Below are 21,717 nucleotides of genomic sequence, written 5' to 3'. Positions count from 1 at the left end.
GGGCCTTACTCCATCCTACCTTCACAGACAGCTTTAAATCTTTCTTTTTACCATCTAAACATGCCTTCAATCTGTTCGCTTTTACCCACTATCCTACCGCTCAAGTGGAAGCCACCAACACTGCCCACCTGGACTCACGAGTCTCCCAAGTGGCCCCACAGCCACTCTCCCCTACTTGAGACAAATGGGATTGTGTCACTCCCATGCTTTTTGGGCTCTTTTCAGACCCACTGTTCATAGAAGAAACTCCAATTTCTTCACCTTGTGAAGGTGTTTGCCATGAAACTGTCAGCTCATGGAGGGCAGGGCACGCCCTCTCCCCTCAACCCCACTCTCTGGCAGAGCATCAGCTTGGGAGGACCCGCTGAGCTACATCAGCCTGTATCCTAAACCTGGTCTTGGGTTCTTAGCAAACTGCTTCACTTATCCATACATATCCAAGGTAGATAAGAAAGATTTTAGATGTTGAGCTAGACTATTCATTTGGGGATTTTGCACTGGCAACCTGCAAGTATATGTTCTAATGTTTGTGTCTTGTTAAAACCACACCCAGATTAAAGGAGTATTTGTGGAATGTCTTCGGAGTAAAAGGGTTCTGTACTTTTACAGATTTTATGTTTTATAACATGAATAACCTGGACAGGGTCACAAATGGAACCGCCTCACAAGTGACAGAAGACGGGTGAGACGCATATAGCAACAGGTCACAAAGATGGTAAGAGCAAAGTTGTTTCTCCAAACCCCAAAAAAATTCCTCCAAGAACAGAAAACTCAGAATTTTGAAAGTAAAATACTATCATATAAGGAAAGAAAATAAATAATCCTCTTCATCAGGGTTTCAAGATCTGACTGCAGAGTTATTAGCAGGCCATACTGAATCCTAGCACAGAAAAATCAGATGGACTACTGGTGAGTAAGTTCCAGGAAAACGGCAGTAATTCCTCCACTTGAAAGAGGACACACACTCACTTGTTCAAGGTGATTGTAAACAACATTCTGCAGAAATTCAGAATATTCAGGCACCGCTTCTAGATGGTGATGACACGGAAGGATGGCTTGGATGCATGCTTCTAACTGAGTCACCGGCATTCTTACACTGCAGGGGGAAACGGAGGCCCTCAGCCAAGAGCAGAGATGTTCCTGTCATGTATCCCAGGTCGTGCCTCGGGGACTCAGTGTCCTGTAGCAGTCCGGCCCCAGGCGAGGACCAGCAGCGTGGCCCACCCAAGCAGGAAGGGCACTGTGCTTGAGAAAGCCCACACCAGATGGGAGCAAGAGTGGCTGGTGGGGTTTTGTGAACCTATGAATGCTCATAGAAAAACACCTGCATACATTCAAGTGATACAATTAACAGTAGCATTCTTTTTAACAAAATTTCAAATGTCAGTGGTAATTTTACCATTCCTTTTCTCTTGTCCCCTGCACTCTGAGACAGGCTTAGGCTCTCTCACACTTGCAGCTCTGATGCAATAGTTGTGAAGTTATTTTACTTTACTGCAAGTGTCTTCGCTCCACGTGTCACTGTGACTGTCGTCTCTTAACACAGTCAGATATCTTCCTGGATCTCTCCATGAGTTCCTTGCTCCTGCTTCTCAGATCCTGAGATAAAGAACAGGTGAAGGCACATGACTGGAAAAGTCAATGTGGACTTGAGCAAAGTCCTCAGTGACCCCCTAGGTGAGTGTTGACCACCCCTTAGCTTCGATTCTCAAAGTTCTGCCCAGGGTGACATCCAGACAGGAGGGAGTCCTGGGCCCAATTAAAAGCTGTGTGGCTTGGGTGCGGGGAAAGTTGCAGGAGCTAGTTCCGTAGCCGGGACCCTCCACACATCTGCTCCTCTCTCTCCCGAGGCCCCGCTGCCAAGCCCCCACGTTCCCTGATATTCTGTCCTTCTCTTCTACTCTACTTCAAGCCCTTTTCCTCTTCCTTTATTCCCTGATTATCTGCAGCTGGAGAGATTTTTCCATCACAAAATCTGAAAAAATTTCCTGCAGCTGAAAAAGAGGTCTCCAGAGGTCAATGCCCATATGGTGGTTCCTGAAGAGAGCCCCTGGTTAGGGGGACCCTCACCAACACTCACAGGACATCAGGTATGTTACAGGGTCGACCACCCCCAACAAGAGTTTGCTGTGACCCCAAGGCATGCACAGCATCCCTGCTCACTAAAGTGTAGTTGTAATCCGTTATTAAGAAGCAAAAATAAAAAAAATTTCTCATGTTTCTTACTAAAATTATTTATGAGTTAGAAAAAGAAATTGTAAAAGAAAAGAACAAATTTGACTCCATGTTAGATGTGTTCGTTTGGCTTTAAACCTGTACCTTGTTTTCTAGGCTCCGACTTGCTATCTCTGCACCTTTTGTAAAAAAAAGTTGCCTTTAGCCTGAAATATCCAGGACAGCCTATTCTCCGGGCTCTGATCTTTAAGGATATTAGCTCTTCTACACTTATGTACAGATGGCAAGTTGCAAAATAGATAATAACCTTTCTTTTATTTGGAGGCTTTACGGGGGCACCTTAATTTGACCCACCATGGACAGCTGCAGGAACAAAGGATTCCAAGGACAAACAATTCGTACAGCGAGAAGTTTGCAACAACCAACCACATCCCCGCCGCTTTTTAGTATAAAAGGAGACTGAATTCTGCTTTGGGGAAGAGAGTTCTACTGGATATCAATATGCCATTTTCTGGGTCTGCCAGATTTTCAAATGAAGTCACTATTCCTTACTCCAACATCTCATCTCCCCATTTATTGGCCTGTCATGCAGCAAGCAGAACGAGTTTGGACTTGGTAACAAAATGACTGCATTAGAGGTAGTATGTCTCCACTGTTTCCTCATTTCCAGTATGTCACAACCTATCAATTTTATATGCTGTTTAACAACATGACAAAGACCTATTATACGGAATTGATTCCACAGAAATAAAATTATTTCTACTCCCTCAAGACTTTTTTCTTTTCTATTTTATTTTGTTTTGCTTATTGAAAAGAAAATAAAAGTCAAATCATTTTATTTCATGTATTTTTATAGCTACATAATGTAAATACTACAAAAATATTTAAATTGCAATAAAAATTGTTAATTTATTTGTATAAAGATATATAAACAATCAATGCAGATTAGGAAAGGAGTAGATATTTACTAAAAATCTACTGCACATCCAGTCTTTTACAAGCATATCCTGGAATATAAGCTCTATTATCCAGGGGTCCCCCACCCCCATTCTCACTGCCGATTCCCTTAGTAATCAACTACCAAGGCACCAGCATAGAACCATGCGATCGCTATTTTAGGTATAAGTGAATGAATTAGCTCATTCAATTCTAAAACAGAAACCTTAAAATAAATACTGAACTTATTTACAGATAAACAAATTTGGACACAAAAAAGTACAGTTTCTCCCCCAAGACACAAAGATAATAATTGGTAAAGGCAAGATTTGAACTAATCTGCCTGATTCTAAAGCTAAGGTGGAAATCCCCTTCGACTGTGTAGGTCCAGCAGCACAGCCCATCACCCTATCTTTGTTCAGATCTGGCTTTAGACAGCCTGAGACAGCACCCCATTCCTATGGAACTCGAGGGGAAACGATAACAATAAGGATTTTATATTCAGTAGTTTCTTAGGTCTCAATTATATAAAGTGTCAGCAGGTCAGCAGAAAACTCTGGGAAATATGAGTGGGTCCAGAGCTTTTCGCTGATAAGAAACTCAATCTATCAGGACAGAGTGACCTTCCCATGAGTGGCCTCATGAACATAAAATAAAGGCAGCTGAAGTGAAAACTAGCAAGAACATGGAAGTGAAGCAGGAAGGATCCCTACTATCCCCTGCCCAGTTGCCTCTTCACCCACGTGGACAAAATGGCAGAAGACCCAGGTTCTTGTCTAAGTTACAACATCATGGATTCTCACCCATAAAATGTTGCGACTCTATGCTGTCTTAAGTCCTTTACAACTAAAATATGATGACACCAATATCTCAGCGGAATGTCTATGTCTCCACTTTCTCTCTTCTATTAGGAGACTATACCTATGGCCACAAACAGAAATTCAATTAAAAACACCATGCACGAAGCCTGGTGAAAGTCTGTGTAAGAGACATTGTTCTCACTCTCTGTGAATGAAAACTCAGAAAAAGTGGACCTTCTCCCTCTGCAAGTGGGAGGTAGACTGATTTTGTGTGTGTGTGTGTTTGCACGCACATGTGTGTGTGTAAATCATATAAAATATATTCTGGGATTTGCACAGTTTTTTTTATGATACTATCATTTCATGAGGATGAGCCAACCTTTAAAGTAATTTGAATCTATTATTCTGAGAGGCTCTTTTGGTGGAGGATGGGAAAGGGGAAAGGAAAGGAGGAAAAAAGTAAATGAAGCAAAGCTGTAAGAATACTGCTAGGGAAAGGCAAGACATTAATTTTGTTCCTACTTGAATCACACACAAATTAGGGACTGGCTTTCCCCCATGTCTTGTCAAGCACTGAGCTGCAGAAGAACAGGCGACAGCCCATTTCTCACTGAGCTTGTGACTGTATGTGACATCTTATAGACACAAATTATTTAACCTGATCAAACACTCTAGCAGCAGGATGTAATTCTCCTAATTTGAGAGACAAGAAAACAGGAAGTGAAAGACGGTATATAGCTTAACAAAAGTCAGAGGACAAGTAAACTAAAGAGGATGAATTCAAACTCAGATCTGAATGCAGAGTCTGATATTCCCACTCCCAGGGCTGGAAAATCCTTAACACAAGGTTCCCCAGCTCCTCTGCATTGTTCCTGGCACCAAGCATTTCCCATGGCGATGGTCTCCAATTCTCAGACACAGTGCTCTGTGCAGCCAATAACCTCCATTCGACCTTGATCATCTACCTGCCACGCCTACCAGGCTTCACTATACAGGCAGGAAAGCTGGATTTCAAGTGCATACAAAGCCACCCTGGTTTAAGCTGGACTGTTTATCAGCTTTTCCAGCATAAAGGCAGCCACGAAAGTGCTCACAGTTTGTACATGAGCCACACTACCTCTCTCCATCTGTCTCCCCACCTATACTACTTAGCTATGACCATTTTGAGAATCTTGGAAACAAATTTTTAAAAACAGAAAAGAAAGGATTCTGTAACAAGTACTTAATACTTACAATTTTAAATGAGAAGTTACAAAGTGAGTATTTACAAACCGAATCTGCCTTCCTAGGTGTCAGTTTAAACAGTTAAAAAATATAATAGCAAAAATTTCTCACTTAAAAAATTAACAAAAACATCAACAATAATCTGGAATAAACTCAAAATCAATGCCCATGTTGTACATGGAGAAAGTACAGGACTGTACTGAGGGGTAAAGTAAAAGTGTGAAAGTAGAGACATCAATCTTTTGTATGGAGGAAAGCAGTTTTAAAGATGTACGTTCTCCTAAAGATAATTCAAAATTACTAAAAAATCCCATGACAACACTTATCTGTTTTTTTTAACTTGAAAAAATTATATTAGAATTCTTCAGGAATAATAAAGTCATAATACAAGCCAAGAAATTTAGGGATCGAAAAAATAATCAAAAAATTCGCACTGTAATATATTAAATAAATTTTTACAATATGTAAGATATAGTGCTAGAGTAAGAAAGTAAGATTGACAGAAATAAATCATGAGCTCAAAAAGAGACTCTAGTATACATAAGTATTTTTTACAGGTGGGATTTCAAATTAAAAAGCAAAGTATGAATTTAATAATTGTCTTGTTACAATCAGAGAATACCTGGAAAAAACAAATTCTATTCCCGTCAAAATGACCACAAGAAAAATTACAGAAAATGATGAAAATCTTAGAAAGTACTAATAAGAGCAAATACAACTCTTTGCTCATATCAATTCAGCTTCTCCTCACTGTAACAAGTACCATTATCATCTCCATCTTAGAGATTAAAAAAACCTACAGAAGAAATTTATACCATTATAAGAAAGCATTTCTAAGAATAAAACCCAAAAAGAAGACATTTACTATCTTAAGATTATTTTGGGCCACAACAATAATGAACCTACTGAACAAAATGAAAGGCAAGAAATGACAAGTAAAAGCTCTCTGATACATGTTGATGAAGACAAGGGGTTAATGTTCATAATACACATTGAGCTGTCACAAAGCAGCAAGAAGCTCCCCCACTTAAATGTTTGCAAAGGACAAAAGGGATCATTCACTTTTTAAAAGTCAGATGGCTAATGAGTGAAAAATGCTCAAAACCTCACTGGTCATCAAGTGCAAACTAAAATAATGAAAATCATTTTGCTCGTCATATTGGCAAATATGTTTTAAAGATATTATAGCTAGTGTCCATCTTTGAGACAACAAACTGTGAGCGATCTTTTGGAGGATGACATGTCAATGGATATGTAAACTCTGAAAAACGTGTGTGCACACAGGCTGAACTCCACTTTTAGGAATCGTTACATTTAGAAAAAATCAGTTCAAAAAGATGTACTCATCAGAACATTTGCACAGCACTGTTTACAATGGTGGGAAGAAATGCTGAAGTGAAATCATATCCAGCGATAGAGAATTGGTTACATAATTTATTCTACATCTTTTCATTCCCCACAGGAGAAGGAATTTCAAGATTCACTTGAAAGCATCCTGTGATGTATGAAGTTGTCACATCCAAGGACTAAATTTCCAGAAACCTTAGCTAAAGGAATACTCATACAAGATCACAGGAATGTTTGTACAAGAAGGATGCCAGTCAAACACCCTTTCTGACAGTGGAAATTGGAGAAAACGTAAGTGTTCACCATCAAGACAATGATGCGGTAAATCACGGAGAGCTGTGGGCACTAAAGTTGCAGCGTTTCAGCGTGGTCCAAGGCCTTGTCCACAGTACTCTCCCACGAAAGGTGTCGTTACACAAGAGACCAAACCTGCACATCAGGAGACCCCTTTACTCTATCTGAAAGGACCGGGTGAGTCTGGAGTGGGAGGAGGTCTATGATATATACGTTAGTGAATAAACCGAGCTACAGAAAACATATAGTATGGCCTTATTTTTCAATAAAGCATATATACACACACATATACATAGATTTCTCATATACGTGTATGTATGTGTGTATATATATATGACATAGGCATAAAGGTCATGAAATATATACTCCACATTGTCAGCAGCTTTTACTCTCAGGAAAAAAGGGGAAGGGAAGTAGGGGACTTTCGGTACCACCACAGTTCTCTTTTCAGAATTTCAATTAAGTATACTTGGAATTTAAAAGTTTACTTAAGTACAAAGTAAAATGGACGATGCCTCCACAAAACAGAATGCTATACTGGTCATTAAAAATCATGTCAGGGGAGATAGAATATTGTAGAAAAATGTGTAATAAGCCGAATGGAAAATGGAGGTCTCCACACAGTAAACAGGCACACAGTGCTCGCTGGTTTTTATGACAGAGCTGATACACACTGATGAAAAGAACAGAAAATAGATGTTAAAGTGTTAATTATTATCTTTGTATACAGGGACCAGGATAGACCCTTTTGACTCTTTTTTCAGACTTTTATATTAAATACACATTATTTTTCATCTGAAAAATGCATTTTTAGATGTCTAGTACCACACATTGGAAAAAATACATGAGTAGTTACAGAAACAAATAACTAGGAGACACCGCAGCACCATCACACAGTGTAGAAAGGGCGATCCTGAATAACACCACGCAGTTAAATAAGGACCCACAAAGTGAGAGCACCCGCTGTAACAGGACGCGGCTCCCTTCCATTTGTCAGTTGTGTCTTCAGGGCTGAGGCATTTCTGAGCACGGCCAGTGTCAGTGCTGGTGTCTGGATGGATGCCACTGGAGGTGAGGGCACCTGCAAGCCGAGAGGAAGAACAGAAGTAATCCTCTGCTTTTTCTGTCTTGTTTCTTTGTTACTTTTAAAGAGAGGCGTAAATAAGATAAACTGAATCTTCCTTACTGAAATTTCAGTAATGAAGCCATTTTTAAAGTGTTCACAACTTATATTCTGCCTATAACTGTCTTTTCAAAAAAGCCTCATATTTATTAAATGTTAATTAACTCAGTTAATTAACTACCTGTTGAAACCTTTTAAAAAACATGAAATGCACTACGTGAAAGCACCACACGTGCAGTGACTAGCTCAGCTGTCTTTACGGCAGTGCAGTCAGCCCCCACCATCCCGAGACCCTGAACTCCTGATGCTGGGAAGAGAGCATGCTGCTTCCTCAGATGGAGAGAAACGGTAAAAGCATTTTCTGAAATCTACAGCACTGACAAAACATAACTGCTTAATCCCAGGCTCCTTTGAGGCTGTCATTTTCCGTTTCTGGCCAACACCCGTCAATGAGCAGAACCACCCCAATCCCGAGTCATGGGACTCACGTGGGCAGCAGTTTTGGAGAAATTTCCAGTTATAGAATGTTAACCAACTATACATAAAACTCTGAAAAAGAAAAGATGCAATACTCAGATTTTGGAAGACACTCAAAATATTCTCCTAAGTCTTAGTATTTGGAAAGGCTGGGCTTCTCCTAAGCCACTTATTTATTTCACAGCCAGTGAGCATCTCCCACAAACCCTGCTTCCCTGTGTATGCTGGGAGCCTCAGGCACATTGATGCTGTCTATCTTATAAGTCACAAGGCAGAGGCGTGTGTCTCACGCCTGCAACTCTCACACAGGCTCAACTCCGAGCCTCAATTTGTGAACTTGGCCCCATTTTCTCACCTGTTTATTTGGTATCTGTTCTTCTGTAAGCTGCCTGAAGTGCTTCTTGGAACAAGTCAGAAGAATGAGTGGGTAGAGAAATGGACAGATGGACAGGTGAGAGATGGGCAGACAAACAGGGAGACTCCAAGAGAAGGGGAGCAAACAAAATTTCCTATGCAAAACCCTCTTCTAGTCAAGGAAGAAAACCATCACGAAGAAGTGTGAAGAGGCAGGTGGCTTAGGACTGTTTCCTGGATTCCATCAAAAGTCACACCACGTGATGAGAGGGTAGAAGTATAAATAATAAAAGAAAAAAAGCATGCATGTTTGAAAAATATATCTACATTATGTACTTTCTAAAGAATAGATTTATATCAGCAAGGCTCAATAACACAATCTTTGGGTATTTACAGAAGTGAGAATCCCATCTCCAATCCGCAAGACATCCCTTCGGAGCACTGAGGGTCTACACGGTGCGATCATAAAGCCGTAACCGCAAAAGCTGTGCTATCCTGCACTTACGAGGAACGAGCAGCTGTGCTTGGCCTGCCCACGCGCGTCGTTTACAACCCACAGCACCTCTACGGGGGAGGGATGACTAGCGAGCCCTGTCTCTGCAGGAAAGAAAAAAGTCCGGGAGAGGCTAAGCCGACCTACAAGTTCTCCATTTCACAGGACTTGTCACTCCAGAGCAGGACTCGAACTCGACCCACGTTTGTAACCACAGTACTACCGTAATTTATGTGCTTTTTGTGTGTATAATACATTTGTTTCTGGCATGAAAGTGTATTTAATAAATGATCGGTTGTCTTGTATATTTCATTAGCTCACAATCTTTATATTTTTGAATTGTACTCTTCCCCTGGAGAAATGAACGGAAGGAGCAGTGGTCAGAATGAGGTGGGGCTTCATTCTTTATCTGTTACCTCATCTCATCCAAGTCCCCAAGCAGGGAGAAGGAGCAAATGTTCTCTTCATCTTTTAAAGAGAGGGCTCCAGCGATGGTGATTTACTCAACCCCAAAACTAAGTCTGGGGGAAGGGCACATGCAGCAACGAGAGCAGTATCACCTGTAGGAAGGCAAAAAGAGCTCAGGGGATGGCTCAATGGGTCAGCCTGATTTAATTTCAATTGATAATTCAATAACACACTCTAAAAATACTAGCATGCGATGGATTTGCTCTTTCTTGACATCTAGCAAGTTTCCACAGCCGACATGTAACATTATCATGAACTAGTGAAAAGAAGAGTCCACAGACAAGGAAAATCAATGCCACAGGCAGGCTGAAACCCAGGCTGGAGGAAAGGAAGAGAAAGGGCATATTTAAGAAGAGGGGAAAGTCTGGGAAAAAGACATCATCACAAGGACTCTCAAGCATCATCCAGCAATCATATAATCATTCTTTCAAGAGAGAGTTACTTAGGTCCTATTTTGTGCGAGATTTTACAAAGGGCAAAGAGAGACCACAGCGTCCATGGTGGCAGCAAGTTGCGGGGCTATAGTACAATTCTAATCTTGGTACCTTGCACAATTGTCCTCAGTATAAAGGCAAAAATTAAAGTAAAATAATACTATGTAAACCATACACATTGCTGAAATAAATTAAAGAAGACCTAAATACCTGGAAAGACAAACCACGCAAATTCCTGGATCACATGACAATATTCTTGGGATGGCAGTGCTCCCCAGAGTGAAGCACACATACAACGTGGTCTTGATCACAATCCCAGCGGGCTCCTCAGCAATAACTGACTAGCTTCTGCTACAATTCATATGGGAATTCGAGGGTCTCAGTAACCAAAACGTACCTGAAAGAGTAGAACAAAGTGAGAGGACTTGTAATTCTCAATTTCAAACATTACAACTGTATCTACAAGTGAGATTAGAGGCCATTTTTAAGGTATTATTGTGTTTATCCTTATTTTCTAAATTCTGTACAACGAATATACCTGTTAGAATAAGAAAAATAAAAACTAATGTATCTTTTAAAACATGCACACCGATTCATTCATTGGGGAAAATTATTTTAACTATAAAGAGGTAAACAAATATCTAGTGAAAAAGGACTACTTAAAAACAAGTCTGCATTTACAATTTTCATAAATTGAAAACTGAAAAGCACAAACACATCAAATTTCTAGGGAGACAGGTGAAACATATTAATAATTATTTTCAAAAATTCTAATTGCACAATGAAAACACAAGAAAGAGAAAATCGTGATTGACAGGAAACTGCGAACACGTGGAGAGCAAAGGCCTTGAAATCACTGTTCCTTTAACTCTGCTACTAGCTCAATAGGAGAGAAAATTCCTCACTGAGGGGACAGTGGAATCCCATGCATAAGATAGGATACGCAGTACAAACTGCAGTAGTATCGGGAGTGAATATGTTAGAAGAATTCTGAAGTTACAACATTGCTGAAAAACTATAAAAACACTGACAGACAGATTAAAACACACAGTCATACATATTATATAGAAACATGAACTCTGCTCCCATATTGCATAGAAATACAAACATATTTGTTCATTTATGGGCACTGATTACTTTATCCCAGGTAGAATATTTCAACTAAAACAAATAATCAATATTACACTCCTATTGTCAAATGTACTTGATAACTTACTCTGCTATGTAACCATATGTGTCTAAGATAGATCTAAAATTAGTGAAAAAGAGCTTTGTATGGTTTCTTGAATTCTTCTCAAAATTCCAAGCTTAATTTTAAAATAGATCTGAGCAGTATTTCTATATTATCTTTTCCCTTGTGAAATGAACAACACAGTCTGTTGTCAAAATTCTGTCCTTACAATGATTCACGAGCACCATATCCTCACAAAACCGCTGGACAGCAAGTCACTATCCAGACACTGTGACCAAATAAATGAAACAGAAGGAAAACAGTGATCCTATTCTGGAGGGCTTATAGTCTGTGTCAACACTGGGGTTTTTACTTGATTGGTTTGATTGGGTAGCAAAATAAAATCAATCAAGTACTTTCTTTGAGCATTCTATAAGTCATGACTGTTTTTAGTGTCATTAGCAGGAAAGACTTAAGCATGACTTGGTTAGGTCAACTAGCAACAATCATCACTGGAGAGTGAGTAATAAAGAAGTTAACTGATAGCAATGCTTCTGCCTACATGAGACCTAAAATAAATCTACACTGATATCCGAAAGGAAAATAAGGAGATGAGGTCCCCAATGAGAAAACAAACTAACAAGAAATCAAAAAATGAAAGTCATTTTCATTAACGATTCCAGGCAGTAGTGGAGCATGGTGGTGAAGATCACAAATGCTGGGGACAAACATGAGGGTCTGAAATCCCACAGCACTAGGTAGATGTGACACTGATATTTCAGTGAAATTTTCTGCATCTCAGTCTCCTATCCATAGACTGGGGACAACAACTGCACCCATCTCCTATAACGGTCCTAAGAATTAAGTTATTTTATATATAAAAGCTTAAATAAAATACCTCAGAGTTTAAATAATACCCCAAAAGCACAAGAAACAAAGAAAACAGAGACAAATTGCAGTTCATCAAAATTTAAAACTTTGCTTCAAAGGGCACCATCCAGAAAGTGAAACAACAACACAGAGGAGAAAATTTTTTCAAATCACTTATCTGGTAAGGAATTTGTATCTCAAAATGAAGAAAAAAAAAACCCTACAACTCAACAATAAAAAGGCAACTCAATTAAAACGTTAATAAAGTATCTGAAAAGGTATTTTTCAAGGAAAATATACAAATGTCCATAAAGCACAATGTAATGATGTTCAATAGCATTAGCTGTAAGGGAAATCAAGTCAAAACCACTAGGAGAAACCGCTTCACACTCACTACAATAGGGTATAATAAAAAAAAAAGCGTAACAAGCACTAAAGAGGACACAGAGGAAGCGGAGCACGCAGCCCTTGCTGGTGAGGATGTAACACAGCGTGGCCACTTTGGAAAACAGCCTGGCAGGGCCTCAGAGAGTTGAACATTTCGTTTCTGACTTACCCAGCAATTCTGCTCTCTGGGCACACACGTAAGAGAACTGAAAACAAATATCCACATAAATAATACCACATGAGTGTTCACGGCGACATTACTCATCACAGTCAAAAACAGAAACAACCCAAATGCGTATCACCTGATGAATGGGTAAACAGTGGGGCCCAGCCATAGAGTGGAATGTTATTCAGCAATAGCATAGCATAGAATAGTGACTAAGGCCACAACATGAGCAAATATTGAAAACATTACTCAGTGTGAAAGAAGTCAGTCACAATAGACGTTTCCACTTATATGAAGTGACTCGATTTACATGAAATGTCCAGCACAGGCAAATCCACAGAGAGAAAAGTGGCTCCTTGGGCTGGGGGAGGATGGGGAAGATGGGAATGTCTGTTTATGCGTACAGGGCTTCCTGTTGGGGGGATGAAAATATTCTAAGATTGAATGGGATGCACAATTCTGGGCATAGAGTAAAAACCGATGTACATTTTAATGGGTGAATTGTATTAAAACTCTTCAGAACAAAAGGACCTTGGGCCAGTATCTTCCATAGTAAATGCAAATTGCTAACTTTTATTAGAGGAAAAAGAAACTGCTCTCAGCATGAAAGCAGGAGATCAGCAAATGTGAGTTAACCGAAATTGGACAAGAGCATTTCACTTGAAACAGTTGCTGAGTGTACACGAAATATTCAGAAATAGGAAAATCACCTTGACATCACGAGGAAGCATTCTGTTTCAAATACAGATCAAGGATTCGGCAAGCCCAGCTGCCAGAAATGAGCAGAGAAGAAACCTGGTTTATAAAACTAGCACCAGAGACAACAAGGAATGGTGATGAGGAAAGCAGGCGGCAAATATCTGGAACAGTTCACTACAAATAATTTCTCCACCAAAAATTGAAAAATAAAATGAAAGTGATGAAATGCTCTGTTGACATCTCGAGAATGGGCTTCCTTCGGTGCTCGACTGTTCTGTAACCCCGATTGAGAGACTAAGGAGAATCAGCATGGCTCCTGGGGGTCCCCAAAGGACTGCCCACCAGCACGCTGACCACCATCACATCTGCCAGGTTTGAATTGCAGAGAAGAGACCAAGTTCTGAAAGGCACAGGAAATATTGACAAGGGAAGAAAACGCTGAGGTCAGTCCTGGGACAGAGGCCCTCTGAGCAGAGGCCAGAAGGCTGCAGGTGAACTGCAGTAGACCTGGGGCAGGAAGGGATCACGGGGGAGCATATCTCAATTCTCTTCTGTCTCTGCCTCCGGTAGGAGAGATAAAGCCTGCATCCTTCTCACCTGGAACTGTGGGTTCTGGCTGGAAGAAGTCTTACTGACAAGGAATGATTAGTCAAGACTCTGTGGAAAAAGTCAAGAAATCGAGAGGGATTAGGGAGCCATCTCCATGAGCCTCTCAAATGCTCCCATATTTATAGGGTATAATCAAAGGAAAACTTCGTTAACAGTTGTGAGATAGTAAGGAGGAAATTCGGGAAAGACAGGATGAGGCAGAGATTGTAGAATACACAATGAGTACAAAGGATTAGTGTATCTTTAGGGAAGTCATGGGGTGAGGGGAACAAGATACATTTTTAGATATGTTCATTAAAAAGCAGACCACCAGACCAGCCAGGTCCTTGTTTTGGGGATAATACATTATCTAACAACACACAAGCCCAGCGTTTATAGCTGAGGGTCTCGGTCCTTGCTTTACAACCAGCAGAGTGCTATCTAAAACCTCAACTACACAAGCAAAGCATTGTCTCTGCTTTTTAAGGCAAGGAGTCTGGAGTGAGGATGCACAGGAACTTGCTTGTAAAGCAGTATCAAAGCATATTTTTTCTTCTTAAAATTCAGAGGCGACTGGGGTGTGTTACAATTTGTTAACCCAATCATCTGCTTCCACATGGAACCATTATGGAGGACACCCTAGGATGAAAATCCTGGATGTGGGTCTTTTCCTGCCATCTTCAGCCACTCTATCAGGGTCTAGGCACATCCGTGAATAACGATCCTACAGTACCACTCACTCTCTTAACTCCTGGTGATTGAAACTTAATTTTAGCTCTACACAACTTAACGTAGAAAAGTTTCAGCAATAAAAGATATAATATTCCATTTATATCTCATCATATTACTGATTTTCTGATTGCTCTAAGCTGCTTCTACTTGGTAAAGCACCTCATTCTGAAGCTGAATTCAGTAATTTCCATTGTGCATTTCTAGCCAGTTTGGGCTCGCTAACTTCTTTTGGTCAAATATCGATATACTTAATTGATTTCTTTGTTTATCAATTTCAACCAGGAGGAGAGGGAGTGTCACTCTTTTCCTCAGCCCACCCTCAACTCTTTTCCCATCAACTCAGTCCTCCTGAAAACAAAACAAAGTATTTTTTTCCCTTCTACTCTTTCCACAAACACAACAGGAAACATCAGCCTGGAGAAAGAATTCAACACAAATGTTACAACAAAAATCAATAAACCTGAAACAATACCATCTCCGAATCATGATACACAATGACATGAGAGTAAGTGTGTCAGGCACAAAGCATGAGGGAGCCTGACTACCTGATTTCTATTCTTCAAAGGAAGGAAGGTTTTCGTATTTTTTATTATCATTCTTGGTCATTGTTTCTGATTATGCCAAAAAATAATTTATGAAATAATTATGCACTGCAATAACTGATTTTTATTGTATCAATTTTAGAAGGCATTCAGAGGGGATAGGAAAACCCACCTCTGTAAAAAATGCAAAATTTCTTCCCCTGTTAAGAACACGTATACAAAATGCAACAGAGAATTCAAATTCTTGTGGAGAGGAGCAAAAGACACAGAATCAAATCAAAGTCATTACAATGAGTCAATTTAAAATTCACTGGACAAACATGCTCAATGCATACAAATAATTTTAAAGGCACACTGCAAACCATTCACTTAATGATCTGCAGGCTAGAGGAAGATTTTCACTCTTTAACAGACAACAGAAATCAATAGGGTGCCCCACCAAACAAGGAGCAGTGAACAATCAGGTTTTTAACAGTTCTGAGAAATCAGCATGTTCTAAAGATCAAAATCCAGAAATTTTAAACATTCATTCAAACCACAATGAAAAAAGCACTTAAAGAAAAAAAAAAAAAAGAAAGTAAGCACATAGATCATTGCAACAGAACAAAGAGAATTTCTTGTACCGATAGAAGAAAGAACAGGCTATAGCCTTTTACTTGAAAAGAGACTACTTTTAAAAATAACTGCTAAAACACATTTCATCATTCATGTTGCATTTAAAAATCTGAGGTACATGTATCTGATCAGAAAAGCAATTCTGAGTAATAGTATGTTACAATTCAGTGCCAGTTTGCTTTAGAAGAAAAGAGAAAAGTTACTGTTTCTAATTCTGCACAAAGTTTAAAGAACCTCCCTGCCTCTATCTCCTCCCATTTCCTAAGCTCATGCTCCCTAATCCTTCTGAAACAAGTATGAGAAAGTCTTATTCCCAATATGCCAAATGACAACTGAATATCAATTTATTAGTGTAAATATATGCCAACACCTTGAAATGGAGGAGAAAGGTATCAGAAGTCTATATGGAATTTCTTTCTACCTTCCTGAAATCACACACACCAACGTTCACACAGACACAGACACAGACACAGACACATACCCCCTGGATTACTGGGCACTTCACAAGCTTAGTACTTACAACTTGTAGAAGGTAACTTTGTAGTTACTTTAAAATACAAAACTGTCAGCTTTTGAAAGCCTTCATCATCTGCTAAACCATCTAAATATCAAAGAGACCCAATTAGCCTTCTCTGTAGAATGTAATTTCCCTTGATGGCAAAACAGTCTCTAAGAAGTACTGGATCAAAGATTCGTGTTTATCACTACCTATGATCGTTTTTAAGCACATTAACAGATTCAGAAATGTATGTCTCAAAAACATTTATTCCTATTGAAATAGTATACGTGTTCAATTGTCTATACAGTGACTAGGTCCCATGATGGTGTTTAAGAGCTATTTTGTGTATAGCAATATTTACCTTCAAGTGCAGAAAAGGAGGGTGTGTATTACTCAGTTGTAGAGCACCTGATTAGCATGCACAATGTCCTGGCTTCAGTCCCCAGTACCTCCAAAAAAAATAAATAAAAATAAGTGCATATTTAAAAATAAGAATAAAGTTATAAAAAATGCAGACTAAAAACCACTGCAATCTAGGTGCTACAATTATACTAAAAAAAACAAGTGTTTCTATCAAATATTAACTATATGCCAATCACAGAGACAACCAAAAGTCACACCTGAAGCATCACGTGTGATTCTCAGCAACCCTACTAAGTAGACACGGATGAGAAACCCGGCTCTGCGGATGAGGAGACGGAGCTCGGAGGAGCCGGGGACGCTGACTGTCCTGCTCCCCGTGACACCGCGTCAGCCCAGGGCAAGCGCTGACAGAGCTGCACTGAGGGGACACCCAGCTGCATGGAACCTTGGGGCACTGGGGAGTCCCAGAAAACACTAAAAACTTTTCAGTGAAAAACCAGCTAAAATATATTACACTGTGCTGCATCCTTTAAACAGGGAAAGTGACTGAGACCTTTTTGATGCCTCCGTGTCCTTTCTGCCATTATCAGTTACTTGCCCTCACAGTGCGACCAGTGATGATCTGGACCCCATATGAAGTGCACTCAGATGGAAGAGCTTTTAAAGCTGGTTTATGAAGTTTGTAAGACTGTCTATGACTCACAAAGGCGGTCATTCATCACTTCTCACCGGTGTGGACGTACCACCTGAAATCACTCCTTTCTGCTTTTTAAAATCCCTTCATCTACTCCAGACTTTTCAACAGCAAAGAAGTAGCTCAACCACAGACAGTGGACAGCTTTTCACCAAATGGACTCGAACAGCCCATCTGACAACCTGGAAGCCCTTGTCTTCTATTAAACCCACTTCCAGGTACTTCATCATTTTCTGATTGGTGGACTCGGCCTCTGACTGGCCTACTCAGAGAGCTCCCAACCTCACATCCAGGGGTGGGAGAGGACCCTGCTGTTGGGGGAAATCAGTGAGGAAGCTGGACATCCTCCAGCCACGTCTGCACGGGTAGAAGTGCCTCAACGTGCTCAGAAATTATACCGTCATCATCCCTGGGCTCCCATGGACTGGTTTCACATTAACCAAGCTCATGAGACACTGATGCAAGAAAACCAGAAACTTAAATTTTTAATGTAACAGAAGACGTGAATCTATGAACCAGACTGAAATATCAGAGTTCAACCATGAGTACATTTTCTCCTCCACGGCCCAATCACGGGCAGGCAGTCACATGGCAAGCATGGACAGAAACGGAGCAGGAAGGGTTTCTAGATTAATTCAATGGACTATATTTCTATTATACGAACAGATCTACTGCCCAGAAGTCAATTAACGCCAATCACGGTGCACTCTCCGTGAACAGCAGCCAAGAAATGACTATGAACTCCTGTGTAACACTCCTTTCCCTGTCCTTTCTAGGCTAACTGATGCACAGAGGTATAAAGATTCAGGGATGTCGATAATGCTAAACACCCAAAGCCCATCTCTGGGAACCTCAAAACCAGACAGCCATGGTTTAAATACCAGCTCTGCCAATTACTAGTTCTGTGATTTTGCCAACTTAATTACCCTCTGTGTACCTCAATTTCCACACTGTAAAACTGGGATAACAATCAAACCTTCCTTACTCGCTTGTTGAGAAGATTGAAGGATTCATTTCTGTAAAATGCTCAGAAAAGAATGTAGCACATTTTGGGTGTTCAACAAATGTCAACTTAATAACAAATTGTTTTACAAGTCTCCCCTCTAGTCATCTTATCTGTTTCCTGGCTAGCCTAAGTCCCAAATAAAATCCTTATTTCTCCTTTTACATACACTTGGGGAGCACCCTTATGTTCCATCCAACCACCTGTTTAAACTGAGGGAGTGGATGTCTCCTAACCACTCCTCTGGGCCATGGAGGGTGCTTCTCCCTTCACACCCCTGGCCCCTGGCCCACAGCTAGCACTCATTACACTAACAGAGTGAGGTGTGAGTCCGGGGAGACAAGCAGGGCATGTGAAACCCTTCCTTTCACTCCAGTGTTGGTCACCATTGGGAAGCACGCGGGATGCTCAGCTCCATGTCAGGAAAGCCCTGTGCATGAAAGGGCAGGTCTTCTCAAGGGAAGGCTCGCTGTGGCCCAGAGCTACATGGGACAGGGTGAGTCTGTATTTCTGGGACACAGTATCATGACACGCATTTTCCCACAGCCTTGAAGTTCATGGAGAACGTGGCTTCATCAGTAACAAAGAAGACATTTATTGCCTGTATACTCTTTTGTGTCATCTCTCAGTAGGCTGCTGGAGACAACATATGTATAAGTATTGGATCTCCTTAAACCCCAAAATATATGAAGTAACAAATAATTCTGTGGCTTAACGTTGGTTTAGGGCGACTGTGTAACAGTTCTGACTCTGCTGATGCTAAATTATGGGTATAGGAACTATGGAACCTCCTCAAATATCTTTCATCATAAAACCATCTCTTCTTATTTTCCTGTTTCTTAGTAATTGCCAAAGACTCTCAAATGATGGCTTCACACAAAACAGCAGCTAAAGTTTAAGAGCCCTCTTGACATACACACTGTGGTAAACACTGCACATAATTTCTAATTCTCACAATTCTACAAATCAGATACGAATATCCCCATCTCACAGACGAGGGAAAAACTCAAAACGAACTGTCTCAGGCTCAAGTGGCTCAGTGGCAGCGCGTGCAGGCAAACCATATAAAAAACTACACCCCTTCATATAAGTACCAAATCTCCTACCACCAATTAACACACAGCGGTGGGGTCAAAACTCAGGGAACTCAATACACTTTTCACCTTTAAGGTCCTCCAGATGCCGCTTCTAGCTGTTTTATAAAATCCCGGCTCACTGGTTTCTAACACTAGAAGAAAAGCCCGATTTTGCTATTGTTTGCACAGCAAGTCTGAAATGTTCACAGTGAGATGACAGAATAAATCTAAGATATAAGCAGAATAACTTTTCCAGTTAGACAGACATAATGGACATTGGGCTATTCTGAAGCATTAAGTAAAGTAATCAAAATAAAATAACGTTGTTTAAGCCTCCTTTTACAAACAGGAAAGTTAAGAATGTAAGTAGGTGCAACAGTGCCACCTATGGGTAAAATGACCTTCCAGGTTACCAGGAAAGATTCAACACAAAAATTGCCTGTAGGATCAGTAACGAGAATCAGATAAATAAAACTTATGTAGCACATGCTGCACTTTGATTCGGGGGAAAGGAGGGATATTCAGTATTTAATCTGATATTGCTAATACTCCTGAATATAAACAGAAGATATAGGCTCATGGAAACTCATCTTAGAAGAGGAAAGAATCCAGTTCAGCCACTTCATTTTACAGGAGGGGAAACTGAGACATGGGATCTGTCCTCCTGGCAATCAGCAGCAAAGCTCTCCTATGCCTCATGTCTTGCATTGTAGCAAAAACCAACAGAACTGTACTAGGCCTATATTCATAAAATTCACGTTTGTATTTTTCCAACAGTAGGTTATCTAAGTATCTTGCAAAATACTAAAAGAGCCAGGATATCATACAATTTTGTTGCCATACAAAAACATTTATTTACATAATAAAACAGCATGAGCTTTATTCTCTCTATTAAAAAAGTGACATGTCAAATCAATGTTTTGATATTTTAAACCTGTTAAGAATGTAGAAAAAAATCAAAATTTTCTTTAATCACAAAATAGAGGAGCTTATTCCCTGAAAATGATCAATATGGATTTTACTAAACCTAACGGATCTGGTCAGAATCCCACGAATTTAAATGTCTGAGTGGATGGTTACACGGCAGCATAAATTCTGATTTGTAACAATACATATTCTGTGTAAATAATCTTCAAGGTCATCTGATTAAGGCAATTTAACTAGTCCCTGTCTCACTAGAATGATACAGATTTCATTAAAACTTCATACTACACCAAAAAAAAATGAATCCTTGTTACTTTAAACCATATTCAAATATATCATACAAATACATATTGAATATGTATCAGAAATAAGCGACACTCTTTAGTATTCAGAGTTGATCCTTCTAAAATATCTGTCATTGTGACAGCACACTTTTATTAAGCACCTCTTGGGTTCTTTGTATACAAGGCATCTACCTCTCACAGTCAGACAAATTAAACGATATTACTCAAATTTCACAAATGAGGAAATGTACTTAAGCCATGAAAATAACGTACATATTCATCAACAGGAAAGAAAAGAGTAAAGACTTTTCTTACAATATTCACTGACAATCTTTTCTTCCATATTAAAACTACATAAAACCAATTCAGTCTTTTTAAGTATTTCTGTCAAAAAGGGCCACAAGAGAAAAACAAGCAACATCATTAGCAGTGGTTGGACTTTAAGAGCTCACTTCTCTTTTGCACTATAATTATTTTTAATGTTTTGTTTTTAGTGCTTACAGAGCACTAAAATAAAAAAAATAACTTTTTATGTAATTACCTGAGAATTAAAAATTTGTGAAAATGAACAATTTTAATTTCTGCCACTCTGTCTCAACTTCTCAATGGTGTCTCTCCTTTCAAGGCCTCATCAGTCTGAGATCACAAAACTCGGCCGTTTATGGAGTCACAGGTGTTCGGGTAACCACTTAACGGGAGGCTGATAAGAGGAGCAATTAAGAATGCATTCTGTGCAGCCTGGGTTCCAGCACCGAGCTAGCCACAGCCTGCTGCGTGTAATTTGGGACAAGCTGCTCCATCTCTCAATCCCTCAGCTGCAAAAAAGGAGACACTGATACCTACAATCAAACACCTGCTATGAATTAACACATGAGGAAAACATTTTAGTCTTAGGTAGGTGTCCACTCACAGTGAGTTTGGTCATTATGATGATGAGGATGTCTGTTAACAAATTAAGCTAGACCAAACAGGAGAAATC

At 39.8% G+C, this 21,717-nt stretch overlaps 1 protein-coding gene across 2 annotated transcripts in view; it reads right to left on the bottom strand.

Annotated features, from left to right (window-relative positions):
* Positions 1–21,717, bottom strand: part of LOC140699109 (trafficking protein particle complex subunit 9-like) — a 169,180-nt gene that overhangs the window by 16,515 nt on the left and 130,948 nt on the right. Inside the window, exons 4-6 of one of the 2 annotated variants that reach the window (XM_072970890.1) lie at positions 7,724–7,857; positions 1,400–1,599; positions 970–1,096 (exon numbers count right to left, since the gene is read on the bottom strand). Coding sequence is in view for 1 of the 2 variants with exons in the window: in XM_072970891.1 (XP_072826992.1) it covers positions 7,724–7,857 (134 nt within the window). In the remaining variant the exon portion in view is untranslated. The remainder of the gene's footprint in view (positions 1–969; positions 1,097–1,399; positions 1,600–7,723; positions 7,858–21,717) is intronic. The other variant, XM_072970891.1, reaches the window with a different exon arrangement.

Source organism: Vicugna pacos, chromosome 1, assembly GCF_048564905.1.
Source record: "Vicugna pacos chromosome 1, VicPac4, whole genome shotgun sequence".
In the NCBI taxonomy this organism is placed as follows: Eukaryota; Metazoa; Chordata; class Mammalia; order Artiodactyla; family Camelidae; genus Vicugna; species Vicugna pacos.
The sequence above is the reverse complement of the archived record's forward strand: the minus strand, read 5'-3'. Positions and strand labels throughout refer to the sequence as shown.